At 39.1% G+C, this 24,896-nt stretch overlaps 1 protein-coding gene across 1 annotated transcript in view; it reads right to left on the reverse strand.

Moving 5' to 3' along the window:
• Positions 1–24,603, reverse strand: part of KDR (kinase insert domain receptor) — a 34,488-nt gene extending 9,885 nt beyond the window's left edge. The window contains exons 1-15 of the mRNA XM_075859781.1: positions 24,360–24,603; positions 22,355–22,427; positions 18,607–18,794; positions 16,115–16,245; positions 14,336–14,504; positions 13,075–13,214; positions 10,402–10,570; positions 8,654–8,768; positions 8,415–8,572; positions 8,162–8,318; positions 5,178–5,301; positions 3,867–3,975; positions 2,698–3,030; positions 1,608–1,754; positions 249–380 (exon numbers count right to left, since the gene is read on the reverse strand). Coding sequence (XP_075715896.1) covers positions 249–380; positions 1,608–1,754; positions 2,698–3,030; positions 3,867–3,975; positions 5,178–5,301; positions 8,162–8,318; positions 8,415–8,572; positions 8,654–8,768; positions 10,402–10,570; positions 13,075–13,214; positions 14,336–14,504; positions 16,115–16,245; positions 18,607–18,794; positions 22,355–22,427; positions 24,360–24,513 — 2,299 coding nt within the window. The 5' untranslated portion in view covers positions 24,514–24,603. The remainder of the gene's footprint in view (positions 1–248; positions 381–1,607; positions 1,755–2,697; positions 3,031–3,866; positions 3,976–5,177; positions 5,302–8,161; positions 8,319–8,414; positions 8,573–8,653; positions 8,769–10,401; positions 10,571–13,074; positions 13,215–14,335; positions 14,505–16,114; positions 16,246–18,606; positions 18,795–22,354; positions 22,428–24,359) is intronic.
• Positions 24,604–24,896: the final 293 nt, after the last annotated feature.

Raw genomic sequence — 24,896 nt, forward strand, 5'->3', positions numbered from 1 at the left:
CGATTCTACTTGGCTTTTTCCAGAGGCCACTTTTTCAGCCCAATAGTCACTAGCCAACCATGTTGCCACTTCAGTGGGGGTCACATTGGTTTAAACCCAACTGATCACCCATTGATGGCATACCCGAATGAAAATCAAAGTAAATACAGACTTCAATAATATTTGCATTAATAGAAGAACTTGGGGGTGGAATATATTTGTTCTCAAATGTTGATCATTACTTCCTGGTGGACACTGAGCATAATTACCATTTACTGTAAAGTACATTTCAGCTTCCGCACATCCCAACTCATTGCAAGCTCGGCAGGTATAGAATCCTTCATCTTGTTTCCTGACACGTTGTATAGTCAGTGTTCTGTTGTGATCTTTTAAAATAATGCCTGTGACAAAAGAATACAATGATGTATAAATGAAATGATTTAGTACATCCTAACACATTGGACATAATCTATTTTAATAACTGCATGGCACACTCCAAGAACATAAAGGTAGGTTAATTAGCTCATTATAAAATTGCCCTTAGGGTCCTTTTACAAATGATGATAAATTTGTAAAAACGAATCGTCGATATAGCGAGTCGTTAACATTTGAAAGACGAACAGATAGATGTGCAGAGCACAAAAGAGTCCCCAATTTCCCAGCTGCTATAAAATTGTTGTATTGATTAAAATATAACTTTTATTGTTTAAATTAGAAACAAGTTGCAGCAGATAAGGTAAATAGTTGTACAATAGTTGGTTAGATTAAAATTGCTTCAGAGCTGGTTAGTCTAACGTTGGAGATCAAATGTGTATTTAGATCTCAGTGTGTCAGGCTGGACGGCAGCTGCAGACTGCTCGGGCAGCCTCTAATATGACACAGTAGTGGAGTTCATTTGTTAGACCAGCAATGATTTTAGCCCTGAAATTATCCCCTGAGGACGCTGCTGAAGCAGTGAAACATGTCGGGGGGGCTAGCGCTTTTTTAAAATCATTGCTGGTCTAACAAATGAACTCCACTACTGTGTCATATTAGAGGCTGCCCGAGCAGTCTGCAGCTGCCGTCCAGCCTGACACACTGAGATCTAAATACACATTTGATCTCCAACGTTAGACTAACCAGCTCTGAAGCAATTTTAATCTAACCAACTATTGTACAACTATTTACCTTATCTGCTGCAACTTGTTTCTAATTTAAACAATAAAAGTTATATTTTAATCAATACAACAATTCTATAGCAGCTGGGAAATTGGGGACTCTTTTGTGCTCTGCACATCTATCTGTTCGTCTATTATAATCATCCCTGCCAGCTGCTAGGGTCTCTATTAATTTTTCTCGTTAACATTTGAAAGACCCGCCTTTATATGTAACAATAATCGTATGGTTTTTAGCTAATTCAATCGCTTTTGAGATCGCTTGTCTTTGATCCTGTCTCGTCTGGTAATGACTAGCAGTTGCCTATTTATACGAGGAGCTATAATGCCGATAAACGATAAGTCACTGTAGGATTCAATCATCGACAAACGAACAATTTGTGGAATATGATAGCCTAACAGAAATAATTGGAAATAAATATCAAATGGTGGAAAAATATTTTATATATTAAAACCAGAAGAAAAGATCATTACCTGAGTCACCAACCAAAGCATCAAAATTTTTAAACCAAAAAATTTGTGGATCTGGCAATCCCGTGGCCAAGCAGCGCACCTCCAAAGTCTTGCTGACATTGGTTGTCTGGTTCTTCAGTTCATGATGAATAATTGGAAGTTTTTGGGCTGTTTATTAGATAATATTATATTATTAAAATGTAAAGTCACATACAATACACAATAATTGAAAATATTGGTTCTGACATTTTAACATGCCGAAAAGGGGAGGCAGTGCATTTACATGTGCGTGGCTGTATAAGTATATAAACCTGTATGTATGTATGTATGTATGTATGTATGTATGTATGTATGTATGTATGTATGTACGGCTCTTGCCTTCATTTATTAATACGTTTAAATAAAAAAAATGAGATATGTTGTTAAAGAGGTTATCTAGTCTTATGTAAATAAAGTTAAATCTATAATGAGGAGTTAAGCAACTTTCAAATATTATTTGTGTTTTAAATACTCACTATTCTCAAGATCTCCACATACTGTCAGTGAATGTAAACATACTTGTCTACATACAGAGGCTGGAAGCCAGTCCTGATAATGTCCTCACACAGGTTCACTACTTGTTGAGTATATCTGAGTTCTCTATTGTAATGAGTTGAGCACATATGTGCACAGGGGCAGGGATCAACCTCTGAATGTAAACAAGAATGTTACCATTCACTGACAGCAAGCAGAGGTTAAATGGTGAAGACTTAAAACACAATGGGGGAATTTATCAAGTGATTTAGAAAAGTCCCAAATTTTAAATGTTTACATTGGAAAGTGGCATGACTATTAGTTTAGCTTTCTTTACATTAGACTGGACTACCATTTAAGCATGTATAAGGGTTGGTATTCATTTGTGTCTAAGTTCAGATTAACTTTAGATAGGAATATTAAAACTCCTTTCCAGTTCGACAACTGTCTACAAATGCATTCCAAAATACTGTCTACATCTATGTATTTTTTTTCCTTTGGAAAATTCCATACGTAATCTAGTGCAAAGTAGAAATAAACTGTTTAGACGTAGCTTAAAATATGTAGTCTTACACTATACTTATAATGTTTTCCATACCATGAATAGTTAATTCCGTGGTGAAACAGCGATTCCGAAGGGTTTTCTTCTCCTGAGTTACACAGTCGTAGAGTCCTTGATCATCCAGGGAGATGTTACTCAGAGTCAGCTCCAAGATCAAGAATTCTCCATTGATATTAGGAGTACCTGGATTTATTTTAATGAGGTTGGTCAGATTCCCACAGGTGTGCATTGACCAGCTCCTTACTCCAGGAGACTTGCGTTTGAACCACATTAAGTTTCCATATGTAAATCTATCAGCGATACATTTGAGAGTCACGTTGACTCGCTCAGTGAGTCTTCCTGTAGGGTGCATGCTGACATCAAGGCCACCTAAAAATAACAATGTGATTTATTATTTTTATTTATCTGACCCTGTTCATATACTCAGTTATCAGCCAAAGTTCCCAACACCATAGAGTAGATACTTAGCGCTCATTAGTGGACAGTGCTACATGTTCAACAAACAGCTGCAAAGAAATAGACTAACCAAGTACCGCATAGCAGTCAAAAGACGAAGACACCCGTTCTTCAGAAGACACAATGAGAAAATGTGTGTACAGAGGCTGCATGGAGGCACACAGAAATACTCCAGCGTTATTCTCCCCTAGAAGCAGTGCTCCGTAATAAGGCGTCTGATATAATGTGCCACATCTCAGTATCACTCCTTATTAAATCAGAGGTACAGCAGGGCCCTTTAGGACAGTATTACGACTCCGTAACTCCAAGGGCCCTTTTTGTGAAGTTTCACACATGATTAGGCTCTTTAGATTTCCAGCAAAGGTTGAGTTTGTATTAGGGTGCATTCACACGTGGCAGATTTTGTTGCAGAAATTTCTGCAACTGAAAATCAGTTCCTTTCATCTGAATAGGGTTGTTTCTGCAGCAAGTACATTAATTTTTGCAAGTTCCATTCAGATGAAAGGAACTGATGTGAAATCTGAATGCACCGTAACATTGCCATAGTCTTGGAAACATCTAATAGCTGAGGGGGGATAAACTGCTGTCTATTTCCAAGGGGCAACCAGCAGGATTTTGAATGCATCTGTGTCAATAAAAACAAAATATAACTCAAAAACATAAAAGAGAAGTAAAGTATTTGCAAGTCACCCATATTTTGCCATATCTGGACAAATAGAAAGGTAAATGTAAACGTTTATTTAACTTACGTGAAACATGGAAAGGAAAAATGTGTTCATCTTTTCCTGCATGATTAGTGGCTGTGCACTTGTAGACAGCAGATACATTCGCTGGTGAAATAAGCAGCTTGCTCACAGTCTAAAGAAGAAAAATAATAATTAAGAGAGTTTAACCAGATAAGTGTAAGGCTGGGTTCACACGACCTATTTTCAGACGTAAACGAGGCGTATTATGCCTCGTTTTACGCCTGAAAATAGGGCTACAATACGCCGGCAAACATCTGCCCATTCATTTGAATGGGTTTGCCGACGTACTGTGCAGACGACCTGTCATTTACGCGTCGTAAAAATACAGCCTCGTCAAAAGAAGTGCAGGACACTTATATACATTATATGCAGGACACTTCTTTCAGACGTAATTTGAGCCGTTCTTCATTGAACTCAATGAAGAGCAGCTCAAAATTTACGGCTGTCAGAGAAGCCTCGCATAATACGAGGAGGAGCATTTACGTGTGAAACGAGGCAGCTGTTTTCTCTTGAAAACAGTCTGTCTTTTCACACGTAAATGCCTGCTATCGTGTGCACATACCCTAAGGCCTCACAAGGCCGTATAATGGCTCCGGTTCGTAAGTACTCGTAATATGGCTGCTATAGAATTGAACGCGGCCTTATTATACCTCTGTATGTCTCTATATGAAATAGGAGGCATATGGAGGTATAGTAGAGACCCCATTGTCATGTTCCATTGGAAGCTGAGTTACAAAGTTATTCTCCTCTTGAAACTTTGCTTCTAGGGGACAATAGGTCCACATTACGGCACCCAACGGAGCATTATATGGGGGCACATAAAGTTCCTACAACTCCGTAGTAAAAAAAAACATACCGGACTCAGTGCCACCATATAGCCTCCAAACATGAGGCCCAAATGAGTAAGAAGAAACACTGTCCTATTAACAATTTTTTTATTAGGACTCTGTGAGATTCCATTATGAAGTTATTATAGGCTATATGTTACTATAGTTATGTATAGCATTTTTTTTTTTCATTTACCGTAATTTTATTCTAATAAAATTTGAAGCTGCAAAACAGTTATGCAGCAAATTATAAAAATAAAAAGCATACACATAAACAATGCAAAACCATATATAATGAAGTAAAAGATCACTCAAACATGCAATCAATTAATATAAAACCTGTACAGTATTAATTTTGTGTACCAATATAATTCACTGATTAATATTTAGGTAGAGTTGGGCAAAGTAAAAATGCAATAATTTCACATATATAATATAATATTATATATTCATTAAATGATTTTATGTAGATAAAAAAACAACACACCTTTAGTTTTCCTTCGATGATGTCACTATGAACATCTTGTGCTTCAATAACATTCCCTTCATACTGGTCATTAATATCCCTCCATCTTGAGCAACTATAGGGATTTTCTCCTGCATTATAAAGTCTGAAAGGAAGGAAACATAAATAGATGTTAATAAAATATATGCCAATCTCCATAAATGAAATGACCCTTCAACAATGTGTTGTATTCAAGTTCAATAGAACCTGAGAAGACCAATATTCGGCAAATAAACACAATTTTCCGGGTGAAGAGGTGAATTCCCTAGATCTTTTCTAAAATTTGTTCTAATTTTGAGGTGAGAGGAAGCAGAGGAGGGGGGTTTAGAAGAAATTAATTCATAATTTCTTAGTTCTAAGTTTGTGTGGATGTGTGGAAGCAGCATGGTCACAAAACCCAGGCATTAGCTTAGTGCTGTTCTATGAGATGATAGGAAGCACTATGGCTCCAGAGGAAGAAGTTAAAGGAAGTCATCTGGACAACAACAACAGGAAAGCGGAATACTCTAGTCTCTGATGCAGGAAGTAGAAGGCTGTGCAGAGGCCTGATAAGGGATACCATGTGGTCCCAGTACAGGATCCCTGTCTATCAGCCTGGACATCAATCAGCACACTTCCTTTTAGATGGCCTTTCACACAGATAATCTTAAGAATCTTGCTGTAGACTTCATTTTGCATTACTGTACAAAGGAAGACATGATAAGAGATTTCTCTAGAAAGGTCCACAGACATATTTAAATGGCAATACAAAGAGGTCTTCTGAGTTGGCACTAAGAGGCATCATGGTTTTAGACAGTCTCAGATAAGGAAAAAGAACCAGGCAGCAAAAGGATCGTTATACCAATATGCTGAGTCACATACAATTCCCACCTGCAAAAAAGAACTTGAGAAAGGCTGCTGAGCCGAAACGCTGCACGACCGGATTAAAGTTAAAGTTATCATACTTTTTGGCCTCAAGACGTGAGTGCTGTCTTTTACTAGGTTGGTGGATACAATACCCAGGGTCGCTTTACTGCTAGAAAAGTGAACAAGCAGATCATGCTTAGGATAATTTAGTGCAACATCAAGATATGACCAATATCCATGAGTAAATTCTATCTTTTTATAAGCATCAAACAATAGTTTACAGTATAAATCCATCCATTTATATGAAAAATCAGCATGGCTGAATATGCATCTTAATTCTATGGAAGAGGTGGAGATGAGTGGCTATCAGACACATCCAGCATCAGTTTATCTACAGGAAAACCAGAGAGATAAACAGGAAAAATCCAACTTTTCACCCTAAGTGTTTGGTAGCCTCATTGACATGTAACATATGCAAAAAAGCAGTAGCGTAGCTAGCGGGGGGCTGTGGCCACTTTCACCATGACTAGGCGCGTCTGCTAGAGCACGCTTCTGAGCCTGCTTGCCAGGAGCAGAAGAAGCCACCGTGTAAGGTGAAGGTGAGCAAGCACCCCTCAACGATGGATCTCGTTATGATATATACAATATTATATTAAACTATACAGGGATAATGGCTGCTTTAAACAGGGAGGATGGAGGTTAATACAGGGATGATGGCTGGACTACACATCATCCCTGTATATAACCCCCATCATCCCTGTATATAAGCTTCATCATACCTGTATATACCAGCCTGGCTGGTATATACACAGATGATGGAGGTTATATACAGGAATGATGGCTGGTATATACAGGGATGATGGGGGTTATATATGGGGATGAAGGGGGTTATATATGGGGATGATAGCTGGAGCAGCCATCTTCCATCTATATAACCCCCATAATCCCCGTACACAACCACCCATCATCCCTGTATTTACCAGCCATCATCGCTGTATATAACCCCCATCATCCATGTATATATCAACCATCATCCCTGTATATACCAGTCATAATTCCTGTATAGAACCTCAATCATCCCTGTATATACTAGCCAGGCTGGTATATACAGGGATAATGGGGGTTATATACAGGGACGATGGGGGTTATATACAGGGATGGTAGCTGGCGCAGCCATCATCCATGTATATAACGTCCATCAACCCTGTATATATCAGCCATCATCCCTGTATATACCAGTCATCATCCCTGTATATACCAGCCATCATCCCTGTATATACCAGCCATCATCCCTATATATAACGTCCATCATCCCTGTATATATAGGCCAGGCTGGTATGTGCAGGGATGATGGAGGTTATATAAAGGGATGATGGGGGTTATATATGGGGATAATTGGGGCAGTCATCATCCATGTATATAACCCCCATCATCCCTGTACACAACCCACAATCATCCCTGTATATGCCAGCCATCATCCCTGTATATACCGGCCATCATCCCTGTATATAACGTCCATCATCCCTGTATATAACGTCCATCATCCCTGTATATAACGTCCATCATCCCTGTATATACAAGCCATCATCCCTGTATATACCAGCAATCATCCCTGTATATAACACCATCATCACTGTATATAACGTCCATCATCCCTGTATATACCAGCCATCATCCCTCTATATACCAGAAATCATCCCTGTATATAACACCATCATCCCTGTATATGCCAGCCATCACCCCTGTATATAATCCCCATCTTTTATGATTTGTTTGATTATAATTTTATGAAGAAGTTGCATGGAAATAACTATTGCAGCCAAAAGACATAAATGATTGTAGGCTTTATAAAAGGTAGGTTCCAATTATTATACATATAAAAGCAAACTAGACAGATGACTAAAAGGACAAGATACAATATTTAAGGAGCATTTTGCAGCTGTTTTTCTTCACCAATAAACCAACCCTATGTTAAGTGAGAGATGTGAATTTTAGTATTTTCTCTCAATACCTATGGGATTTTTTTTTTACCCCAGCCAATACATGTGGTAACAATAAAATTCTACCCAGTCTGTAGTATTGGTAATTGTCAATGTATATTACAAATGTATATAACTCACTGTGGTAAGTATGTGCACTCTTCTTCCAGCTGCCATGACCAGTGAATGATCACAGGGGTTGGAATTCCATATGCCGTACATGTAAGAGAGGACTGTTTGCCATACTTGTATGATTCGAGGGTGGAGAACACAGCCTTTTCTCCTATATGCGGTGGCACTGCAGAACAACATATGCACATTTTTTACTTCTCTCATCTCCTTTATATGACTTATCACATGTATACTTCATACTATACACTGGACCGAAACTCACCATGTACAAAGACTTGAAAAGTGTGTTTCTCATAATCTCTTGTCTTTGGGTTAGTAAGAATAACAGTATAATTCCCGATGTCGTCTTCATCACAGTGATTTATTAAGAGGAAGTAAGGGAATCTGTGACTGTAATTAATGGGAATTCCATTTTTCATCCTGAGAAAAAGAGTAATTCCCAGTTACTTAAAAGTTGTTTTAAAGAAAGTACCATAGTGGATCTTTCTATATCGGACGTACCATTTCACTACAGGAGTGGGATATGCTGTAAATTTCAGTGGTATCTTGATGTGGTCTCCAGTCTTACACACAATCACCTTTTCCATTCCTTCATCAATTAATATAAATGGCTTCTCTGTGGGTAGAAATTGCATACAAATTACATTCATGTTCAGACTTCAAATAATTTATTTCAGTGTAATACATTCACACGGCAAGACTTTGATATATATGTGTGTGTGTGTGTGTGTGTGTGTGTGTGTATGTACACTGAATGGCCACTTTATTAGAGACAACCGGCTTTCACAATTGAATGAAAATTAGACATGTGACCCCAGAATAAAATCAAGTGAGCAAGTTTTCTGTGAATCAGTTTCAGTGTGAATCCACATTAGAATGGGAAAATCGGGCAATCTGAGCGAATTCGAATGAGAAATCGTCATTGGTTCTACACTAACCTTTGAAGTTTTCCTGTGCAACAGTGTCGAGAGTATACCGGGAAGGGTATGATCAAGGGAAAACATTCAACGAAAGGGGATCCTGTGGATGTCAAGAATCGTTCTAATGAACAGGCGGTGCACAGGCAAATTGCAGCCGAATACAACGCTGGTGGATCCAACTAACGCATCTGAATACACAGCCCGTTGTTCCTTAGCGAGGGTTATATCAGACGACAAGTTCGAGTGCCATTGCTTTCTAAGAGAAACAGAAAGGCAAAACTCCAGTGGGCACAAGAAAGCAAAAATTGGTCAATGAGCAGTGGAAAAAGATCGCCTGGTCAGATGAATCCAAATTTCTGTTGCACCATGTTGATAGAAGGTCCAGATTTTTGGCGCAAGTAGCAAGAATCTATGAATCCTTCCTGTCAGGTTTCAACAGTTCAGGCTCTGGTGGTGTAAAAATGTGGGAAATATTTTCTTGCCACACCCTTGGTCCTATGGTACCTGTGGATAGACTTCGGAACAGCTTACCTAAGAATTGTGGCCGACCAAGTTCAGCCCTGCATGGTAGTTGTTTTCCCCTACGGCAGAAGGACACTTAAGCAGCAACTGTGAAAAGCTATCTGGTCCAAATGGGCCAATAGTCCTCAAGAACGATTTCAACACCTGGTGGAATGTATGCCGCAATGAACTGCTGTGGTTCTGAAGGCCAAAGGAGGTCCAACGCGCTACTAGATGGGTGTCTCTAATACAGTGGCCATTGAGTGCATATATTAATAAACATACATTATCTGTATCCAATAATTATCCAAAACCTGCAGTATCCACCCAGCTGACACCTGACAAAGTTTGTCGTTTTGTCATTGTCACATTTAGGGTATGTTCTCACAGCAAACTAAAAACGGCTGTAAACTACGGAGCTGTTTTCAAGGGAAAACAGCCTCTGATTTTCAGCCGTTTTTTAGTCATCAAGCGTTTTTTTTCCTATGCGTTTTTTACCGGTTTTGGAGTTGTTTTTCTATTGAGACACTGACAAACGGCTCCAAAAACGGCTCAAGAAGTGACATGCACTTCTTTTTACGGGGCGTTTTTGTATGCGCTGTTTTTACAAATGGCCGCTTAAAAAAACACCCTGTGGTAACGAAACATTGTCTTTCCCACTGAAATAAATGGGCTGATATTTGGAGGCGTTCAGCCTCTGTATTTTTAGCTATTTTTCAGGGCATTTACTGCCCGAAAAACGGCTGAAAATAAGCCGTGTGAACATACCCACATACTGCTTATAGGGAACTTGGTGAAGTCCCTGTCTCAATGCAGGTCTCTACTTACCATGCACAATGACCTTGGTGATGTTAGTCTTATTCACGCCTCCGGTGTCTGCTGTGCAGCTATAATACCCTCCGTCTTCCAAAGTTGCCTCTTCTATTATCAGCAATATTTTGTACTCCAGAACGTTTTCTAATTGATGTCTGAATACTTTTACTATTGATCGGTTTTTCTAACATTACAAAAAATAAATATTATTAATAATAATATAAAATCTAAATCTTTACATTCACAGTTCAATAAAGAGCAGATTTCACTCTTGATAAATGTAACATTATTTGTTGCTCCTGCTTTCACTGTTCCTGTACAGTATGTGGCTGAGATTGTAACTGAAGCACAGCCGTTTATCCTGTATTAATACAATGTTCTTTAGCTTAAAGGGATTTTTCCATAATCAAAATTTATCACCTATCCACCGATCGTGAGAACGAGCTTACCTTGCCGTTTGAGGGAGCCCCATAAAAATGGAGTGGTAGTGCGCATGCTTGACCAACGCTTTTTTTAGTTCTATGGGGCTGCCGAAGATAGCGCTCCACAGCCTCATAGGAATGAATGGAGCGGTGGCCGAGTATGCGCACTATTGCTCCATTCCTATGGGGCTCCCTGAAACAGCAAGGTAAGCCGGTTCTTGTGATCGCGGGGGTGCCAGCAGTAGAACCCCCACCGATAAGATATTTGTCACCTATCTTGTGGATAGGTGATAAATAATGATTATGGGAAAACCCCTTTAGTAAACATTGATATTCAGTGTAATATTCACAGAGTACATAAATAATGGTAGGTCTATGGAAAAAAAACATTTGTGCTGAGAATGTGGACTATTGACTGTTTTTCAATGAATGATCTAATTTAAAAAAAATTAAATTAAACCTTACATATCGTTTACAGTTTTTCTCCTTGTAAATAGTGACTGCAAAGATAAACTGCTTGCCGCCGCAGCTGCCTTTTCTCATTTTTTCATTTTCTTTTTTTCCTCCCCACCTTCGAAAAGCTAAAACTTTTTTATTTTTCTGAGGATATAGCCGTATGAGGGTTTTTTGACAAGACGTATTTTTTCACAGCATTATTTATTGTACCATAAAATATATTTGTGGGGTGGAACGGAATAAAGAGATTGATTCCACCATTGTTTTTGGGTTTTGTTTTTACAGCAATCACCGTGATGTAAAAACGACATGTTAACTTTATTCTGTGGTTCAACACGATTACGGTTATACCTAATTTATATATTTTTTTATGGTTAACTACTTTTACAAAGAAAAGACTAATTCAGAATCCCAGAACTTTTTTATTGTTGTATCTTTGAGCGATGTAAGGGCTTGTTTTTTGCAGGGCGAGATGTCGTTTTTCTTAGTACCATAAAGCTTTTTGAACCCTTTTTAATCCATTTTTTGTGTTAACAAGCATTTGAAATTTTTTTTTTTAATAACGGCGTTTACCGTAATATATTGTAATAGTTTGGCCTTCTATCGACACGGCAATACCAATTATGTTTATTTTCTTACATTACATTGCTTCTAGGGGAAAATGGGAAAAGGGGGGTTTTTGAACTTTTGAAATATAAAAAAATTTACTTTTTTATTAGTCCCCCTAAGGAACTATAACTAGCGATCACTGGATCGATGGCACAATATACTGCAATACTTATGTATTGCATTATATTGTGTTTTCTACCGGCTCCTATTAAACCTCTGCCTCTGACATTAGGCCCCTAGGCTGCCATGACAACCATCGGCACTCCGCGATCGCATCACCGAGAGCCCAACAGACTGTTGGAGGGGGCCATCTCACCTCTTTCTAACAGCTTAGATGCTGCGGGCGCTATTAACTGCGGCATCAAAGGGGTTAAACGACCGGGGTCAGCATTATCTCCGATCCTGTCTGTTGCAGTGAAGTGTCTTCTGTAACATACAGCTAATACCCGGTTTCCCTTGCCGACTATGACGTAACCCTATGTCAAATGTCTGAAAGGGGTTAAGGAACATTGCTAATCACTAATCGGACAACTCTTTCTGCTTAGCCTGGCTATTAACACAGTCTGTAAGAGCTCAGAATCTGTGCACTCACTGAGAAACCACAATTGCTATGAGGTGTGTATGTGGTCAGAGCTTTCAGAATCACCTAGGGATTCTATTGCACAGAGCAGAGTTGTAGAGAGACAGGGGAGGAGAGGAATCCTACTAGATCATCTTCTAGTAAGTATTAAACTCGCACCTTTGTAAAAAAAAACTTATTTATAATGTCTTTAGCACTCTGCAGCTGCTGTGTCTGTGAGAGGGGAGATTGTGGGTTTGTAGACGGACTGCCAGTTCTCATGATGGAGCAGATGATTGATCATAGCATTGAGGATGGGATAATATGGGGAGCTCACCCAGAACACTGATCAGAATCCTCTGCTGGTTTGTTAAAAGCAGGCACAGAACTGTGGGCTGGAGGACAATGTGCAGTGCTCCTGAGCATGGGAGAACAACAAAGCCCATAGTGCCCCGTTCTTCTGGCGCTCAGCTCAGGAAGAACTGACTATTAGAGATGGAGTATGCAGAGGAGGAAAACTGCATAAAAACACATTATATAGGTAAAAATACTGGTGTTCGTACACACACATAACGGCTTATTCTGATAATTCACCTAGAATTATAGGTGCACTTTAAACACACAAAGATTAACATTAGTTACCTCCATTGCAGGAAAGTCCCATTTAAATTGGAGTTTGACATTGAATGGCGTGTGTGCGGTGCAAGATAATTCCAGCCCCTCCCCAACAGCCACCTGGATCTGAGGGTGCGGGCTCATTGTCAGACTAAATATTTTAAATTCTAAAAGAACGAGAGAAAAAAAGACACAGAGACACAAATTATCATCTATAAGGAAGAATAATAAGAGAATTTAGCATCTAATATGATCCCCAAATGATGATGATGATGATGATAATAATAATCAAAGGTGACAATAATGCCTTCAACAGGCGTCATTGACGCCTGTAAATGCTCCTAAACGCTTTGAAATTAGTTTCATGCATATTCTTACACAGAAGACTGAGTTCACATTGAGCGGGAGGACGGCGCTGGCGGCACAGTACTACAGGTAATAAAAGTGCATGTGGAGAGGTTCTCAGAACTTGTCTTTTTGTACTTCTCTAAATCCTCGTACTGTGCCACTAGTGCAGCACTGCCAGGCGGTTTCTAATGACATCATGTGGGTACCTATGTAGAGTAATTAGGTATAATATAAAATAGGTTTAGAATCACTTAAACTCACTATTTAAAGCATGTAAGCATTATTATAAGTTATAGTAATATTTCCCTGCATAAATAGTGAGGTTTTAACACCACATATCCCTATGTATTATTAATTTTATTTACCGAAATTACGTACTTCTCCGTGGTTAAAAATACTCCTCAAAAATGCTTAGGGCTATGTTCACACGGAGTATTTTGCCGAGTTTTTTGACGCGGAAACCGCGTCGCAAAACTCGGCAAAAACGGCCCGAAAACGCCTCCCATTGATTTCAATGGGAGGCGTCGGTGTCTTTTTCCCGCGAGCAGTAAAACTGCCTCGCGGGAAAAAGAAGCGACATGCCCTATCTTCGGGCGTTTACGCCTCTGACCTCCCATTGACTTCAATGGGAGGCAGAGAAAGCGTATTTCACGGTGTTTTATGCCCGCGGCGCTCAATGGCCGCGGGCGAAAATCGCCGCGAAAATCGGCGTGCAGGGAGAGGAAAATCTGCCTCAAAGTTCCAAAAGGAATTTTGAGGCAGATATTCCTCCTGCAAAATACTCCGTGTGAACATAGCCTAGAGGAGTATTTTTACCCTAAAAATATTTCAATCGACCTCTGATCATAATGATAAAAATAATAATAGCAATAATAATATTAGATATTTCCTATCATAAGTATATCATTTCATTATCATTACTGAACAAATAATATCTTACCTATAACGACAATAATGTAGTCGGAGGACCTGTATGTTTGTCCATTGAAAATTGTTTCACAGAAGACCATATCGTAAAACCTCAGCAGCCCACTTGAAATAATGATTCCCTTTTTATAGTCCCACTGTATACTGTGTCCATTGGGAGCAAACATGTTTTCTGCATATTTCTACAGAAAAAATATATAGATTTGTAAATGGTCAACCTACAATATCAAATGGAATTTTTCAAGATGACTATTTTATTAAAAACAAAAACCTTCAATTTATGTAAGAATATCATGGATGTGAAACTTGAGCTGGCGATAGACACACAGATAATTCAAGCAAAGTAATTAATAATAAGAACGATTCTGCGGTTCATAACGGCCCTTGGCTAACAGAGTGTCTACCCCAACCACAAACGTACCTCAGCTGTTTGTAGTCACCCTATTTACACCCCTTTTAACTAAATATGGTTCAATCTTTTCAGCTAAAGCCATGTTCGGTGTGACAAATGACATCACGATGCTGGCACTGTGAATGGAACTGATAATCTAAGTGCTTTTTCTTTAAGTGGTTCTCCGCTTTGGACAGTCCGTATTTGTTAGAAGGGTCCCTTGACAATAAGCAGATCACAAAGTGTCCACCGGCTGGGACTCCTACCCGCCCCCCCCCCCCCCCCCCCAGCGTTCAGCTGTAATCTTTGGGGAAACTTGGCAGTAAATGTTACATTTCCCTGCAGCACCACCAAAGGCAACATTAAGTATTACACAGTGCCCATTCAAATCAATGGGTTAGCTGTTAAATGCAGAACAGGTCAAGCTCTCCAGAGAGAGACGCACTTTTTGTAACAACTCTCCATTTTGACCAAGACATGAGAATCCTGAACAGAGGACCCCCCCTCCCATCTATTTACTCAGAACTCTCTAATGAGGTATATGAAAATAGGTTTTCTAAACTAGACAACCCCTTTATCATCAGCAATCCGCTCCACTGTCAGCTTTTGATAGAGGATTTATTGGCAACCCCTTTCAAAAGCAGTAAGCCCAGGCATTTGCCCAGGAATTTGCCGGATTTAGAAAAATACCCCTAATAATCTGAGCATCTATGGTAACAAAACCATTGCTTCCCAGGATATGTAGGTGTCCTGTGCAGTGTTCTCTGAGACTTCAAAAATACTCTCGGGCAAATTAATCATTACGTCAGAAAATATGGCTTACTAAACGTGCATCATATTCAGCAATGTATTGTTTCATTTTCTCCCAAAAGTAATTTTTTTATACTCTAAAGATACATTCCGGATAGGTATCCACCACTCTTAGCAGCAGCACATCAAAAACTAAAGTATGATGCAAATGATATCCCTAATTCAAGACTGATGCACTGGTCTTATGCTTTTTTTTTACCAAATAGAAGTAGCTCTATTACTGTATGTGGAAAATGAGGTTGTCGTTGCCATTCTAGCAGATGCCGAGGAAAAATTCCACCACACATCCACATGATATCCACATTGGAAATGCGCTTACTCAACTTTTGCATGCCAATTTACATGTGGATTTAGTAGTGAATTTTTCTGTTCAGTTGAAACTGGTGAAATCTGGGACAGCTAGAATGTGCAGTGCATATATAAATCCATAATCTGCATATTTTTTTTCCCCCATAAACAGTAAATGGGATTTTAAAACACCTCACATAATGGAATAATGACAGAAACCCCCCAAAAAAAATGGTAAACTTTTTCAAATTTAAGGATTCATGGAAATCGACGAAGTGTTCCAAAAATCTAAGAATCCCTTACAGTGCGCAGGGTCACGTTGAGATCCTCTCTGGAAGCAAAGCATGGAATTATCACAGTCTCATTTCCTGCACCAGGGATAGACACAGCAATGGGGTTGTCACTTGCGGGTGACTCAAATGGTGAGCTTTGATCTGAGGACAAAATGAATATTTAAAACATAAATATAATACGAGCCACACAGGAATCCTAATCTAGACCTGTTTACAGGGTTCAATGTAAATTATTAATATTTTCATTTAATTATTTTATACATTTACATAGCGGCAACATATTCCGCAGCGCTGTACAGAGATTCTCATCACTCCCTGTCCTCATTGGGGCTTACAAATTAAATTCCAAATGAATCTATCAGCATGTTGTTGTTTTCTTTGGAGTATGGGAGGAAACTGCAGTCCCTGGTAGAAACCACGTAAACACGGGGATAACATACAAACTCCATGCAGATGTTGTCCTTGGTCAGATACGACCAAGGACCCCAGTGCTGCAAGTCAAAGTCAAAAGGGATAACCACGGAGAAAACGTGCTACCTATTAAGGATCTAACATCAAGACAGAAAATCCCTTGAATTTTAATATTTCTAATCCAACATGAACATTAGCTTTACTAGATGAAAACTTCCCTGAAGACAATCTACTTCACCAAGTATCTTCATTTTCAGAGGCATATATGGAGAACAGGTCCACCCTTCGGATGTTAGTTCCTGCCACCACACCCCCCGCCATCATCTCTTACATTTCGGGACAGGAGGGGCCAGCATTTGTTCACCCTTACTTTCCATTCTTTGTAGGAGAGAAGGCTGGCGTAACCCTTGGGGGTGTATCCACTCACTCTGTGCTAATACTGTGTTGGCATTAAAGTCTGAGAGACCCATACAGGCTAAAGGGTAATCTCTGATCTGCAAGTACAGCTAGTCTTTCCTTCATCAAGGGGAAATATTTAGTCTGTTGCACTAGCCCTGTTTTTTAATACCTAGGCCAAGTCAGTCTGGTTTGTTGGTGCCCTTTCTGGCAATAAGCACACAGGGCACATGCCCCATCATTTGCCATTAGTTAAAGAGGCTCTGTCACCAGATTATAAGTGCGCTATCTCCTACATAATCTGATCGACGCTGTAATGTAGATAACAGCAGTGATTTTTATTTTGAAAAAACAATCATTTTTGAGCAAGTTATCAGCAATTTTAGATTTATGCTAATTCGTTTCTTAAAGAGGCTCTGTCACCAGATTTTGCAGCCCCTATCTGCTATTGCAGCAGATCGGCGCTGCAATGTAGATTACAGTAACGTTTTTATTTTTAAAAAACGAGCATTTTTGGCCAAGTTATGGCCATTTTTGTATTTATGCAAATGAGGCTTGCAAAAGTCCAACTGGGCGTGTTGAAAAGTAAAAGTCCAAGTGGGCGTGTATTATGTGCGTACATCGGGGCGTGTTTACTACTTTTACTAGCTGGGCGTTCTGATGAGAAGTATCATCCACTTCTCTTCAGAACGCCCAGCTTCTGGCAGTGCAGATCTGTGACGTCACTCACAGGTCCTGCATCGTGTCGGCCACATCGGCACCAGAGGCTTCAGATGATTCTGCAGCAGCATCGGCGTTTGCAGGTAAATCGATGTAGCTACTTACCTGCAAATGCTGATGCTGCTGCAGAATCAACTGTAGCCTCTGGTGCCGATGTGGCCGACACGATGCAGGACCTGTGAGTGACGTCACAGATCTGCACTGCCAGAAGCTGGGCGTTCTGAAGAGAAGTGGATGATACTTCTCATCAGAATGCCCAGCTAGTAAAAGTAGTAAACACGCCCCGATGTACGCACATAATACACGCCCACTTGGACTTTTACTTTTAAACACGCCCAGTTGGACTTTTGCAAGCCTCATTTGCATAAATACAAAAATGGTCATAACTTGGCCAAAAATGCTCGTTTTTTAAAAATAAAAACGTTACTGTAATCTACATTGCAGCGCCTATCTGCTGCAATAGCAGATAGGGGCTGCAAAATCTGGTGACAGAGCCTCTTTAATCAGCGTCATACACTTCTCATTGTTCCAGCCCATTGTTACAGTGTGATTGTGAAGTGAAAGAAGCTGGGCTGGAACAATGAGAAGTGTATGACGCTGATTGGTCACTGATTGGTCACTGATTGGTCAGCATCATACATTCCTCTGTACAACGCCCACTTGGTCAAAAGTAAAAACACGCCCAGTTTGTCATTAAGAAACTAATTAGCATAAATCTAAAATAGGTCATAACTTGCTCAAAAATGATTGTTTTTCAAAATAAAAAACACTGTTGTTATCTACATTACAGCACCGATCAGATTATGTAGGAGATAGGGCACTTATAATGTGGTGACAGAGCCTCTTTAAGTCCCTGTCTGTGAAATGTGATAACACACAAAAATAAATCCCACTCAACTGTACATCAAATAGAGATAAGATAGTTAAGGTTCCATTAAGGTCTTCATACAATATGAGTGACAGGCATCTACTTACCAACAATGGACAGGAGAACACTGGTGGCAGTGTGGCTACCTTCATAGTAACACTTGTATATTCCAGTGTCATTTACTGTGAACTGAGATATAACAAGTATCTGACAATAAACACTTTCATTGCACACACTAAGTGACACACGGTTATCAACAGGACCAGGTAATAACCAAACCACTGGCTGCTCTCCCCTAAAAAATAAAGAAGATGCATTTATATATTATTCTGTTCTTCGGACCATAACTTTCCAGAAAAACTATTTGTAGCTAAAAGCCTCTGTCACCAGATTATAAATGCCCTATCTCCCACATAATCTGATCGGTGCTGTAATGTAGATAACAACAGTGGCTTTTATTTTGAAAAACCATAATTTTTGAGCAAGTTATAAGCAATTTTAGATTTATGCTAATTAGTTTCTTAATAGTCAACTGGGCGTGTTTTTACTTTTGACCAAGTGGACGTTGTACAGAGGAGTGTATGACGCTGACCAATCAGTGACCATTCAGCGTCATACACTTCTCATTGTTCCAGCCCATTGTAACAGTGTGATTGTGCAGTGAAACAAACTGGGCTGGAACAATGAGAAGTGTATGACGCTGATTGGTCACTGATTGGTCAGCGTTATACACTCCTCTGTACAACGCCCACTTGGTCAAAATTAAAAACACGCCCACTTGTCTATTAGGAAATTAAGTAGCATAAATCTAAAATTGCTCATAACTTACTCAAAAATTATAGTTTTTCAAAATAAAAACCACTGCTGTTATCTACATTACAGCGCCGATCCGATTATGTAGGAGATAGGGGACTTATAATCTGGTGATAGAGCCTCTTTAATCAAGCTAATAAAAGTAATCCCTAGATTGGGATGCCCTACTTTTATTAAAGAGGCTCTGTCACCAGATTATCAAATCCCTATCTCCTATTGCATGTGATCGGCGCTGCAATGTAGATAACAGTAACGTGTTTTGTTTTTTTTAAACGATAATTTTTGGCTAAGTTATGAGCAATTTTATATTTATGCAAATAAGCCTTTCTAATGGACAACTGGGCGTGTTTTCTCTTATTTCCAACTGGGCGTGTATTGTGTTTTTAGAAACTGGGCGTGTTTACTTCTTTCACTGCACAATCACACTGTGCTGTGGATCATGCTGGGATGGAACAATGAGAAGTGTAGGACACTGATTAGTCACTGATTGGTCACTGATTGGTCAGCGTCATACACTCCTCTGTACAACACCCAGTTGGTAAAAAGTAAAAACACGCCCAGTTGTCCATTGAGAGTCATTAGCATAAATCTAAACTAGCTCATAACTTGCTAAAAAATGATCGTTTTTCAAAATAAAAACCACTGCTGTTATCTACATTACAGCGCCGATCACATTATGTAGGAGATAGGGCACTTATAATCTGGTGACAGCCTCTTTAAAGTCAAGGAGTGTATCCAGCTCTGGAGTACCACAGACAACAATGGACACCTATTTATGCCCCAAAGATAACAACTGATCACTGAGGGCTTCCAGCAGGCAGACCATCCACAATCTAATAGGTGGGGCTGTCCAAACCACCAACAAGGACAGATTACAATATAAACAGATACCAAGAGAGATATTTATAAGGAACCTTCATCTTGATCAAGAACGTAATAATAAAACTAGCATAGTCTAAGCACCCCCTGCTTTATTCCCAGCTTGTGTACAGGAGCGGCTCACTGGCATATAATAATATAAGGGCTCTCTCAGATTCTGTTTTTGAAAACATAACAAAAAATTTCCATAAAAATGTATGTTTATGCCATTTTATAATAGTGTTGAATGTTCCAATGTAATACAAGGGCTGGTTGTGTGAGCAAATGCCTTCTCTTATTGAAGTAAGAAAATAGATAAGATAAGTCAACAGATAGCATTGGTGGGGGTCCATAAGTTGGGACCCCGACAGAAATGCAGAGTGAAGGAGCCTGAGGCCCTTCGGCTTTCTGAGCTATTGAAAGCTATGTTGAAAACTTTTATATATAAAGAGGCTCTGTCACCACATTATAAGTGCCCTATCTCCTACATAAGGAGATCGGCGCTATAATGTAGGTGACAGTAATGCTTTTTATTTAGAAAAACGATCTATTTTTACCACTTTATTAGCGATTTTGGTTTATGCTAATGAGTTTCTTAATACCCAAGTGGGCATGTTTTTACTTTCGACGAAGTGGGCATTGTACAGAGGAGTGTATGACGCTGACCAATCAGCATCATACACTTCTCCCCATTAATTTACACAGCAGCATCGCGTTCTTACTAGAACACGATGTGCAGCCACATACACAGACATTTACGTTAATCAAGTGTCCTGATAATGAATATACATGACCTCCAGCCAGGACGTCATGTGTATTCAGAATCCTGACACTTCTGAATCTTTTCTGTGAGATTTCCAGCAAGGGAAACGGAATCTCGTTTACCTCGTAATCTCGCGAGATTACGCGTGGCTTGCTGGAATCTCACAGAAAAGATTCAGAAGTGTCAGGATTCTGAATACACATGACGTCCTGGCTGGAGGTAATGTATATTCATTATCAGGACACTTGATTAACGTTAATGTCTGTGTATGTGGCTGCACATCGCGTTCTAGTAAGAACACGATGCTGCTGTGTAAATGAATGGAGAGGAGTGTATGACGCTGACTGGTCACTGATTGGTCAGCGTCATACACTCTGTACAATGCCCACTTGGTCGAAAGTAAAAACACGCCCACTTGGGCATTAAGAAACTCATTAGCATAAATCTAAAATCGCTAATAAAGTTGTTTAAAATAGATAGTTTTTCTAAATAAAAAGCATTACTGTCACCTACATTACAGCGCCCATCTCCTTATGTAGGAGATAGGGCACTTCTAATGTGGTGACAGGGCCTCTTTAAAGAGGCTCTGTCACCAGTTTATAACTGCCCTATCTTCTACCTAATCTAATAGGCGCTTTAATGTAGATAAGTAATTTGTTGTTTTGTTTTTGTTTTTTTTTAAAAACGTTTATGTTTGACAAAGTTATGAGTATTTTACGTGTTATGTAAATTTGTTCATAATGCCCAAGTGGGCGTTTTTTTACTTTTCACCAAGTGGACATAGTGAAGAGAAGTGTATGACGCTGACCGATCAGCATCATAGACGTCTCTTCATTCATGTCCATCTGTACTCACAGCACAGTGTGATCTTGCGAGATCACATTGTGCTGTCACATACTCCCACATTAACTTTACCGGAGTGTCGGGAGAATGAAAAGACATGGCCTCCGGTATGTGGGAGTAAGTGACAGCACAACGTGATCTCGCAAGATCACACTGTGCTGTGAGTACAGATGGACATGAATGAACAGAAATTATTTCGCTGATTGGTCAGCGTCATACACTTCTCTTCACTATGCCCACTTGGTGAAAAGTAAAAAAAACAAACACTTGGGAATTAAGAACAAATTTGCATAACACTTAAAAAGCTCGTAACTTTGTCAAAAATAAAAGTTAAAAAAAAAAACACATTACTTATCTACATTAAAATGCCTATTAGATTAGGTAGAAGATAGGGCAGATATAAAATGGTGACAGAGCCTCTTTAATTCACCAGAGCTGTAACACACATGTAATAATTTATAATATGACCATTTCTAAGTAAAATTAAAAAAAACTATTAAAACCATAAAGGAAAAATACTTAATTGACTGATATAAACAAAAAAAGAGACAGATAACACAGAATATGTCATACTGTACCTGCAAGTAATATTTAATGTATGGTTTAATGCTATGGAGACATTGGCATTTTTAGTGCTTAATGTTGGGGCATCTGTAAAGAATAAAAACAATATACTATAATATAAAATAAAGTAAAAGTACTTTAAAAAAAAGTCCTATCTGTAAGGATTATTCTATAAAAAATCATTATATAATTTATTTGGGACTATCATAACAGGAAGACGGTGGAGGTGGTACAGGGGTAAAATGCTAGCAAATCAATTCATAACCTTGGGTGGAGTTCCTGTTTTTCTGCCAGGCCAGCTTCAAGGTCTTTATAAAAGGATGTGGGATATTAAAATGAGGGAGCCCTTATCTGATGATCTCATTCCCTCTTTATTAGTGCTGGGGTACAATAATAAATCATGAGTCCATTGTTTGGATTCCAAGCCCTAATTAATCTAGTGTTAATGAGATAGCACATGATGTGCGTCTCCACGTATCGTTCCCCAGTGCCCATCCTCGGTACCGTCATAAAAAAGTCACCAGCGAACATCTTGTACCTTTGAAGTGCATTTTTCCTCAATGTTGCATAATACACCGGTTAGGGTGCAGTGATAACAGCAAATGCATGAGACATCATTGATCAATACTAACCAAAAAATACAAAAACTATATCCAAAAACAGTACCAACAAATTGCACCCAGCTGGTATTATATATACACATTTATAAGAGTGGACTGCAATTTACAGCTCGGCAGCTCTCAGCATATCTGTATAGTTATTGCATGCTGGAGGTTGTAGTTCCAAACAACTGAAGAGTCAAAGGTTTCAGGCCACTATAAATTTTCACCATAACTTAACGATTCAATGTAAGTGAAGCTTATGGCCCCATTTAACAAATTAATAAAAGAAAAATAAAACATAATAAAGAGAAATTTATGCAGATACATTAACGCTCATGTATAAAAATAGTGCTAAGAAATGTTGCAATTGCGACTTTAAAAATGTCACATATACCTGCACCCTATGCATAAAAGAATTTACGGCTCAGCATTGTGCATGGGGCCTGTACGGTAGTGCACGGAGGTCATATGGAGCCGCAGGGACCATGTTTGCTGCAATACAGCCTCTGATGGCTACAGTATATACGGAAATGTTCTACCTTAAAAGCAGTGCTTCTAGGGGAGAATGCTTCTGTACATATGTAGTCGATGGAGCATGCCATGTACGGAATCCATCACAAAAAAACCTCCGCATGAAATCAGAAGTATATGCTGGTACAGTAGAGACCCCATGTATCTCTATGGGGGGCCCATTACGTGGAGCCCCATTCTGTACAAAACAGCCATAAAACAGCCCTGTGCATGAGCCATAAGAGACATTTCTATGTATCTCGAGCATGATGACAAAATCTTTTGTAAGTGGTGTGACATATTCTTCATACACTGTTGTATTTTTACGTATATACCATTTGGCGCCATTTTAATGGGCCAAAAATTCCAAGGTTATTTTATACATAAGCCCCATTTATGTTTCAGAGTCAAATGAATAATATTTTTGTGTAATCTGATAAATAATGTAGCTGTATATCCCTTATCCCATAATATACAGCCATAAATCTAATTTATTATATTTACATACACAGAGCAAAAAAATAAATAAAAGAGCGTGACTGTGATAAAAACAATTTGCTGTTAATGATCATGAATTATAGTTGTGACATATATTTGGCACACTAAATATATATTGGTCATGGACAGAAATGGTTTGCATCATTACAATTCATGTTTATGGGACACTTGGTTAATTTGAAACAATTATGTACTGAACGGATTAATACTGGATTATACATTGTTCTTTGGACAAAGAGGTTACATCTATAAACATCACCAGTATCTCAACACTATGGGATAAACTAATCCCAAACTAAACAAAGTAAAAAGTCAAGTAATAAACTAATACCCCAGATCAGCAACTAAAAATGGATGGGTTTTGCATTTATTCCTATGACACATACGTAATTGGATTGGAATCTCTTACCTGAAACTGCAAAGATCTCCACCAGGCAGCAGCTCAGGAGGACAGTCAGCAGCACCTTACTCCTCATTTTCATGTTTTGGTCAATAATATCCCAGCTGAGAAGTTTGGAGGGAATCAGAGGAGATCTGCTGCCAGACACATGGACAGTGTTCATATATACAGCCCCACAATAGCTGGAGGTATGTATAGTCTGCAGTCCGAGCTCAGGATGCTGAAATGTAGATCATGCACCACACATAGAGGTGGCCTCCACTCCACTGACAGCAGAGCACAGGCTGCACCGAGCCTCTACTCCTAAACCACGCCCCATGCAGTAAATCACGCCCACTTTCATTCATAAGCTTGGCAGCTTGACACAGCAGCCCCGCCCATAAATCTAATTGATTTAACTTTTTTGTTGTTTTTATTGATTTCTCCTGTTTATTTGAGATTTTATAAAATATCAAGTAATATGCACACATCTATATGGAGAGAGAGAGAGAGAGAGAGAGAGATAGAGAGTGAGAGAGAGAGAGAGAGAGAGAGCGATGGATAGAT

This window comes from Rhinoderma darwinii, chromosome 1 (assembly GCF_050947455.1).
Source record: "Rhinoderma darwinii isolate aRhiDar2 chromosome 1, aRhiDar2.hap1, whole genome shotgun sequence".
In the NCBI taxonomy this organism is placed as follows: Eukaryota; Metazoa; Chordata; class Amphibia; order Anura; family Rhinodermatidae; genus Rhinoderma; species Rhinoderma darwinii.